General features: G+C 36.3%; 1 protein-coding gene across 2 annotated transcripts; it reads right to left on the bottom strand.

Annotated features, from left to right (window-relative positions):
- Nucleotides 1–257: 257 nt before the first annotated feature.
- LOC106142431 (germ cell nuclear acidic protein) lies at nt 258–8,199 on the bottom strand. Of its 2 annotated transcripts, XM_060946950.1 has the most exons (8): nt 7,319–8,199; nt 6,993–7,213; nt 5,878–5,988; nt 5,406–5,795; nt 2,422–2,635; nt 1,700–2,174; nt 1,214–1,348; nt 258–831 (listed from the first exon to the last, which is right to left on the bottom strand). In XM_060946950.1, exons 2-8 carry the CDS (start codon nt 7,204–7,206, stop codon nt 697–699), a joined length of 1,674 nt encoding a protein of 557 aa, XP_060802933.1. In that variant the 5' UTR covers nt 7,207–7,213; nt 7,319–8,199; the 3' UTR covers nt 258–696. The 2 variants fall into 2 exon arrangements, with proteins under 2 accessions (XP_060802933.1, XP_060802931.1); XM_060946948.1 differs by having other exon boundaries at nt 6,993–7,395.
- Between the last annotated feature and the right edge of the window lie 1,461 nt (nt 8,200–9,660).

Below are 9,660 nucleotides of genomic sequence, written 5' to 3'. Positions count from 1 at the left end.
TTACGGGGTAGATAGAGCCAACAGTCTTGGAAAGACTGAAAGGCCACGCTCAGCTATTTGGCTTAATGATAGAATTGAGATTCAAATAGTGACAGGTTGCTAGCCTGTCGCCTAAAAAAGTTTGTAAGCCTATCCCTTAGTCGCCTTTTACAACATCCATGGGAAAGAGATGGAGTGGTCCTATTCTTTTTTTTTATTGGTGCCGGGAACCACACGGCAGAATATACTTAGTAAAATTAGTTCAACAAGTAAAGAAATGCCAGTAATTAGGTAATAATTTATTTTCTTCGTATCTTTAACTATACATAAATAAATGCAAGACTGTATAACTTAGCACCATTAATTACAAATAGTAAATGCACTTCCTGACTAATTAAATAATGAGTATCTTAAAACTTATACAGTACGTAAATGTTTCGATACTAAAAATCCGACAGCACCTGAAATTTTAGCTAAAAGCCTTGATATGTCAACTATTTACAACTGAATATATTTGTTACAGTTTAAATCTTTGTCGTTTAAATAGTAACAAGAATACTTCAGGAGTCCAATTTTCCCTTACAATTGTCACCAGAACTCCCCAATCTATTTCCCTTACCCTAAATAATTGTTAAGTCTAATAAATGCACGTTTCAGTACTATACAAAATTATTGTCGATCATAATAGTTGCGTCATGGCTCGAACTACGGGAACTCTTATTGTTCCACGTTCTGGTGGTAGAACATTGGTTTGGAAACAGTCAGAAGTTTTTCGGAGACCACGTGGGCGATTCTTGCGCTTCGTCTCCACACCAACTCCCTGGTACGTTCGTGGTTGCTATCAACATTCACCTGAAAAGATAATAATATTAATGAATAAATTCTGCCGATCTGATGTGTAAGTGTCATAATAGGTACAGCATTATTTATTTACAGAAGCAATTTCCTCAGATCTCTGAAAAATACTCTTAGTGCTTCCATACACTCCAACATAACCGTTCGTTGATCGGTCTATTTCTTCTTTTATAATAGCCCGATCATCAAGTCAATGAACTTCGGGATTAATTTATGATTATTCCATTACGGACCATCTATCCTTCTCATTGGTTTTGGTTTAATTTCAAAAATAATTCTCGTTATAAGATGTGCCGTAAGCGTTACCACGCTAAATAGCAATGGCCATTTTTTTCAAGAAATACAAGTCGCCAGATTTTATATTTAAATTAAAGCTTACCTGTTTAGGCTGCAGCACTTTGATAGAATGCAACGTGGCGACACCCAGGTTGTTGACTCTGAGCGTCAGTTTTCCTGTCATCTCAGCGGTAGTCGCCGTCGCCGATTTGATCTCCTTTTTGGCTCCACGACCAACCTGATAAGAAAATATTATTTGAATTCTTTTAGATTACAGCCTTAACTCTTGCCAGATAATAATGTTGATCGTGAAATATAATAAAGTAGGTAGGTTTTATAAATGTCTTCTTGTCTGGTAAAGACATCAACTATTTTTGTACCTTTGGTTTTAATTTTCCGATTAGCCTTTGTGTTTGTAAGCTACAGACTGATTAAATTCAGGCAGCCACGCATATTAAAATAATAACTTTATACCTTCCTTTTTGTCTTGTTGTGGTATTGTTTGCAGTTACAGTACTTTTATAAGTAGATAAGATAAAGTAAACACAGGAAAATATCGATGTAAAGGAAGAAACAATTCATGACATACCTCTTTTTCGACTCTCAAAATAAGGGGTCCTACAGCAAAGTTGCTCTTCACGGTTGTGTGATCCGACATAATGTTCACCGCAACATCTCCAACTCTTCTCAAAGATGACAGTCCATACAAAGTTCCCTTCGCTCTAGGCTTGTTCTTGTTACTGGAAGTCTTTACCTTATTTTTATCTTTCTTAATTACAGGTTTTTTGGTTGTAGCTTTAGGTGGATTAGGTTTACGCGTAGGCTTTGTTTGTTTGACTGGAGGTTTTGGTTTAGTGGTAGTAGGCTTTGCTTTGCTAGCTCTAGACTCCGAAGGATCGTTCTGCATTTGTTCAGTCACTGTCTTTACAGTTTCTTCTGGTTTCAGATCTTCGACTTTGTTTAGAGCTTGGTCTGGATTTTGAGTGGACACTTGTTCTAATTTTTCCTGGATTTTTTCTGCGTGTGTGCGTGCATTGTTCTTCTTCTTTTTATGTGCTGATTTCCTGTTTGTAAGTCTTATGTTAATGATCTTTATTCCAATTTATTTATATTACAAATGAATAAAATATATTTTCTGTCTATAATACGTTACCTACTTACAGGATTAGACTTAACATTTATTCTCTCTCTCTCTCATTTTGCGTGTTCCTAGTTGCACCCTCCACTGCTTTTTTTCAAGGTTCGATATCGGATACACTTACTGCATTAGCAAAAATAATAATGAAGCAATAGTGAGAACCAAAAACTAACCTCTTATTGTTTTTCTTCTTATTCTTATTCTTGTCTTTTGGCTTGCTGTTTTTCTTGTTAGCATCAATAGGTTGAAGTTTAACGCTGACAGGATCGTACGATTTTTTTAAGATATCATTCATTTTGTCTAAGATGTTGTCGACGAATCTATTGTACTTGACGATATATATGGCTGGAACTGGCTCTTTCTTTGGAGGCTCATTGGTCAAGGCACCTGTTTCAAACAATTCTTTAAATCAATTTTCCTTCGTAATTCAGAAAAAAAAATTGCAACCCTTTGTTAGTTTTTATTAATTTGCGCTAAGCCATTGTTTAACAGTTGACGATGTTTATCTATTTATAGTTTTTAAAATGTTGAATTAAAACTTTAGGCAAATTTTTACATGATTAAGTATACCTGTCTCATTATAGAGTATTCTCGGTCGTTTTCTTGCAATGCATTTCGAAAAACGTTAAAGTTTAAATATACTAAAGCAGTTTTCCTTGGTTCATCATAATCAACGATAATACACTTTCATCGCAGGTATTGATTAACAACGCCATCAGAAAAGTTATATTAATCTAGATTATGTGCTGTAAAACTACAAAAAAGGGAATCACATCAAAGTACATTTTCTACCTTGCAATCATGGTTAGGTTTCGCGGCATTATTACTTGCGCGTAAACGCTTATACAAAAATGACTTAGTTCTGAGACTTACACTGAACTACAAACATAAAGTTGCCTGAACCAGTACGACAATTCCGTATCTGTCTTCTTAACTAATTTAAAATCTCTGGACAAGTGTCGCCATGGATTTCTATTATTGAAGCGGAAATTGTTTAAATTTAAAACCTGATAGATAAAAATTTGTTTGTTCATTCTTTATAAAATTATGGCTTTAAAACGAAATATTTATTAGCAGTCTTAGGTGATTAACATAATTGATAAGAAAGTCTGTCTTTTGCACAATAGAAAAACAGCCTCTTATAACGAAAAATGTTTTGCTCGTAGTGGTGTATAATATTATACATATTTGGTATTTAGGATGGATTCCGCTCAATTTCGTAAATATTTTTGAAAATGAAATAGAGAGTCATCAGAATTATTAATTCAACCTCAATAAGTAAGATTTCTCTTTCCACGAAAAATGTCAGGTGACTAATTTGTACTGCTTGAGTGGCATGCAATGTATCTATATCGGTAGTATCGATTCCAATTTTATAATTATGCGACCAAATAACTATAGGTACCTAATTCGATCCGCGTCGCCACGGCACGCGAGCTAACAGTACCGGGCGATAGGAACCGCACTTGAATTCTAATACAGTTACAATTAATACGACCACTCAACGGTGGAATTTCTATTTTCCACACGTAAAAGAAACTGCGTGCCTAGCAGCTAATATTCAAAGAAATCTAATTGTGTTGTGGCATACAATATTGTTTGAAAACCCCGTATTATAATGTCATGCGACAATTTCAATAACCATTATTACATAGCACTATAGATAATCTCAATCTCGTTGCGAATTTAATGAATTATGTAAGTTTATAATACATCTTTTGGTTATTTTCTGCTAATCTTTACATTATTATTATGCTCTTTAAACATTATTTGATCATAAAAGTTTATCGCTTTATTTCATTTCCGTGAAAGGAAGCAAACATTGCGAGTGGAACAGGTGTGTACAGAGCCGGTAACAAACGAGTTCCATTTAGGTCGAATATGACTCCTCGCGACTCTCCCTACATTTCACGACGACAAACATTTAAAATTTCTCTTTTCGCATCTCATTATCTCGTTTTCACTAAGCCGGACATTCAACACGCAAATTTCGCGGCGAATTCGTCATCGAGTGAGAGTAATTATCTGGTTCGATTTACTTTCTATCGGATCTTGTGTCGAAATGTCGTAGTTATAGCCGTCAAGGTCGAGATTGGGCTTCGGAGCAAGGTCATAGAAAGTGTCAAGGCTGTAGAAGAGATCGGGCGGGTTCATCGTCCGGGCCGGGAAAGTAACCGGCCGACCCCTTAACATACATCGACACCGGACCAGTCCCTCCTCGAAGACACCTTGCTGCGTCCGCGCCGGTGATTTCTAGATGGCTATCGCCGCCGTCCACTCCCTCCTATCATTTAATGGAATCTTGTTCGACTCGAATAGATGTTACCGTTCTGAACTGGATGATGGGAAAGGAATTAGAGATCGGTTGTGCGTTAGATTATAATATATAGATAAATCGGTCAAAAGGCTAGTTATTATAACTACTTTTAATCTCTACATATACAATACTGTTATGTAACTGCATGATAACAAGGGAGATGTAAAATATATAAATAGTTGGATATAAACATATGTAATACTTATGGGTAGAGGTATGAGGAATATTCATAAATACCTAATTCTGACTAGTCAACATTTATTTATACTACCAAAATTAAATTAATATCACTAGATAATGTCACTCGATTAGCTGACAATGAAAATAGTATAGTCAACTAGAATTTTGACCGATGCATTGGAAGCTTGAAAGTTTATTACGTATGTTTTAAAATACGCACAAATAATCTCGATGGTATGATAAAAAATTTCACACAACAAAAGTATAACAACAGATTTATTCCAAATAAATTGCCACGAGACCAGTGTGACATGATCTAGACATTAATTTAACTTTTAACTCTCTCGGTTCCATACTCACGCTTTCACACATCAGACACACGCACTTAATAAATAAAATAAATTAATAGAATAAATAAATAGTCAATAAATAGCTAAGCTAAAGGAGGGGACCGTGGGGCCTCTCAGGTGGATTTTGTGGCGTGGCTCGGCCATGGCTCCGGCGGGCCTACTCACTATCTTAATTTTTTATGTTCCGCAGTCGCGGGTGCAACTGCAGCGGACGTTGCTTTGGTTTTCTTTACTTTTCCGATGTGATTCGCTTTTTTTCCAGTCTTTTTGGCATATGCCGCGGCGCTCGCCTTCAGCTTTTTGGACTCACGTGAGTGCTTGGCGGAGATTTTCCTTCCGAGGGCGTCAGTAATGTCGTCGTCATCATCGTCGTCCTCCTCTTCATCTTCGTCATCGTCATCCTCCTCAGGGTCGAGGGCGTCAGTGATGTCATCATCATCGTCATCGTCGTCCTCAGCATCTGCTTCAGCTGGGGCAGCCTCTGCAGCGGGAGCCTCTACCTCGGCACTAGCGGGTTCCTTCTGTCCTCCAACAGCTTCCTCTTCGCCTTCTGCGGCGGCTTCAGACTCGGCCGCTTCTGTTTCTTCTACTGCGGCGGCAGCTTCTTCAACAGCTGGCGCGGGAGTTGCAGCAACGGTGTCTGCGGGGGCGACCACGGGCTGAACGGCTGCTGGCTCATCATCATCGTCGTCTTCGTCTTCTGAGAGATAATAAATATATAAATAATCGAAGTTTTATCATATATCAAAACGTATATTGACGAATAAATTTTCGTTACTTACCACCTCCTAAGATGTCGTCGAAGAATCTCTCCAGGTAGTCTTCATCATCGTCGTCATCGTCAGCTTCCTCTTCATCATCATCATCATCGTCGTCGTCGTCATCATCGTCGTCTGAAGCAAAATATTAAGTTAAAATCTTTACATTCTTAACCACTATGATACAAAAAAAAATATTGATTAATATTTGTTCTACATATGCTATACTTATTAATATAATATTTTATCGTCGTTCTACATTTTCTAAAATATTAAACCTATTTAAACCCGTTCTTGATATGAGACCGGTTGATTAGCGTTATTAACACCTAAAAGTAAATGGACTGTTAAACAAACAGTTAATCGGTGAGCGCCGCACGCCGCAGTGCGTGACGTCCAGAACCGATGCTTTCCTCTAGAAAGCAGGGGAGCGTCAATTTCTCTGATTGAGTCTGTTTTAATTAGTTATTGAGAGCAGCTGTCACGCTGCCCGCTTCACATTCCGTATTGGCCGCACCACGTTCTGATTCTTAGGAATGTTTATCGTTGGCACGTAACACTTTACTGTAAGTAGCGCGAATTTAAATTTTGAATAGTAATTAACACAAACTCTATTTTTAGAATAATATAATCTAAGCTCAAAACGGAAATGCAATTTAAAATCCTAGAATTCACGAAGCAAATCATGTTAATATGATTTTACGATTTTAACTCTATTACAAAATTATTGCCTTGCCTTTAGTATCATAGAATTGCGGTTCTTTATAAGGTCGATGCTTACGAGCAATAAATTCTTTTGATTAGTATGAGAACTAGCACGTCGCAAGAGTTGATAGCCGATTCAAAATAATTGGAATTGATGAATGAAGCACAAGTCTCACGGGCTATATTACATACGTCTTTACCGTTATGACTACCCATTTGTGTGGTTTTCACGCAAGTAAGAATATAATTATTCAACCAGACATTGTTTTAAGAAAAAGTACGCATAAATTCATACTATTTTCCTTTTATATTTCCTATTTTACTTTAACCAATATATTTGAAGTTTAACTAAAACTATATTGTTTCTGAAGTTTAAGCGCTTTATCAATAGTAAAATAACAAAACAGATTCGGAAAATAAAAACACAGACGCACCTGCTGCTAGCGCGTCATCGAGATCCAATTCTTCATCGTCATCATCGTCGTCGTCATCATCATCGTCGTCATCGGTGGCGGCGGGCGCGGCTGCAGGCGAGGCTGCCGACTGTCTCGCCACCTCCTTCTCCTGCTCCTCAGACCGCGCGATAGGGCTGGCATACGCCGACAACACTAAGCAGCACAAAGCTGCTAACAAGAATAACGACCTCATCTCGTATCTGAAACAAACATCACCTTTAATCATCACCGTCTACCCACTGACACTTGATCACATCACTAACACGAACACAAGAGCACGTGCACTGGTATCCTTGACACTTCACCTTTTGACGAACTGTCACTTTGAGTTCGGCGGAAGGGTTCCGCCCGCGTCCTTCTGATCCGTGCTCGGGACGCTGTAGCCGTGCTTGGCGGACGGAAACGGTATAGCGGCGGCGTCTTCACCGCACTCTCTTTTATAGAGTTACGTCACACGCAGGGAAGGAAAGTAGTGATGGCCACTGCTGCCGCCAAAGATCACCGACTACGCAGACAGGTGAAAGTTCTGGCCGATGCGGTAGTCAACATTTTATGTACATATGTCTGTACACACATATCCTTGTAAAATTCACTAAGAACACTGCAAGGGATAATTATTCTGCAATGTTCGGACAATGGACAATTATGGTTTCGCATTTTGAAAGGAAATTAAATTTTACCGCAATGGCTGATACTTAGTTCAAAGGATATGCTAATAAGGAGTAAATTTGGGTCGGGTACAATCTGGGATGGTATTTCTTATACATATTTAATTAATCAAATTGTTGATGGTTCACTTAAATTATAATTTGAGTGCAGTATATAAAAAAAATTTAATAAAACATTGTCACCGAAAATTAACAGTTACGTACTTACGTGTCTTGTACGTTGTGTATGTTGTATATGTGTTATGTTGATCTGTCTTTAAATTAAGGTCAAGGTAGTATTACTAAGAAAATTTCTGAAAATCAACAGTTTCAATAACTTGCCTAAAACCCGATGTCGCAATCCATGACTTGGGTTCATCTTGATTCATAATCTATGACAAAGGGGGGTTGGTATACTTCGATCATTAATTTATTCAGCTTATTTACCGACTCGCCATGTCTCGACGGAGAAAAGTGTGGGCACTGCATGTGTGAAGTCAGAATCTTAAACATTTTAAACATTAGTATGAGGGGACCGGTCCTATACTTTCACTTGAGGTTATGTATGTAAACGCGCTTTAAGTAATTGATAACGTGACGTAAAATACTTACAAGTAATAGTACGAATATTGAAGACTCAATCGCAATAAATGAAGTTTTGCGAAATTGTACATTGCGACAATGAATACTGTTATAAATTTTTTTTCATAGATACTTACTTTATTTGGGTTTGTTTAGAGAACAACAAAATTAAATGGCACAGGAACTATCATATGTATATAATATTGTATCTTTTATAAACCAGAAACTTTATTCTAAGATCATTCCTTAAGACGATAGTTAAAAGATAAAAATGTAGAGAGCAACATTAATAAACTCATGATATATAATTGTAAAATATTATTTAGGGAAAATTAAACAACTGAAGCCAAAAGAAGGATTTATTTCTGTTTAACTAATTTGGCTTTTAATATTAATGCTCAAGATAAGCAAAGTCTATTTCTATCAGATAATCTTATATTATTTTACCGTTAAATCTTTAATAAGCTTATCTATTCTGATCAAAATATTCAAGTTACGCTATGCACTTATTCTGATAGTATTAAGCTTAAAATACTTGCAGCAAAATTAACATAGATAACGAACAATAAGTTACATAACTCTTTAATCAAATCTAACCAACAAGATCAAGTTCAATGCTTCTGAACTACTACTGTATATGTTTATCGCTGTACCTACGTAGCTTATGGATATTGAATTAAACCTTTTATTACATAAAACGGACGAAATGCAGAAGAATACTTTTCTTTATGAATTAATGAGTGAAACTTTCACTCAAATGAACCAGGATATAACATGACGACACCATGTCGTTTATCTTCTTTTTTAGTGATAAAGCGTTATCCATTTATCTGAAATTTTTTTTTTATTTTCCATGACTTATTTTGTGTTTAGTGTAAGACTGTCTTATCCTAAACATTTTTAATGAAAGTGTGAGTGTAAGTTTACAATTAAAAAAAGATTTCTTTTTTTTTGTTTTTATTGAGTAAACTCACAAATAACGTAATACATTATTGATTTCAAGGTCGGTTACCTGGAAGAGATTACAATTGGATAAGGCTGACTTTGTGTTTTCCTACCATTTTCGTATATAGATATCTATTGTTCTGTAATCTTTTATAATGCAATAAACAGAAGTTTCTAACTATCTAATAAAAAGATCGTACTTTACACCACGGTAAACTCGTCCAGAACACACTTGATATGATTAACTAAGACTGTCAAAAACAATCATCTTAAAATCTAAGGAATGGGTTGGAAACACACTGATAAATGACCTAAAATTTAGAGTGCGTGTTTGTATGTAAATATTTTTTTTTTTTGTATTGACACTTGATTTCCTGACCTTTTCCCATTTTGAAAATAGATGTATGGACAGCGTTAAGGAAATTTTGAGTAGAAAAGGAGTGACCAGTGATGGCAAGAAACAGAATTATTTG

The sequence above is a fragment of the Amyelois transitella genome, chromosome 12 (assembly GCF_032362555.1).
Source record: "Amyelois transitella isolate CPQ chromosome 12, ilAmyTran1.1, whole genome shotgun sequence".
Taxonomy (NCBI): Eukaryota; Metazoa; Arthropoda; class Insecta; order Lepidoptera; family Pyralidae; genus Amyelois; species Amyelois transitella.
This window is presented reverse-complemented; position numbering and strand designations above follow the sequence as displayed.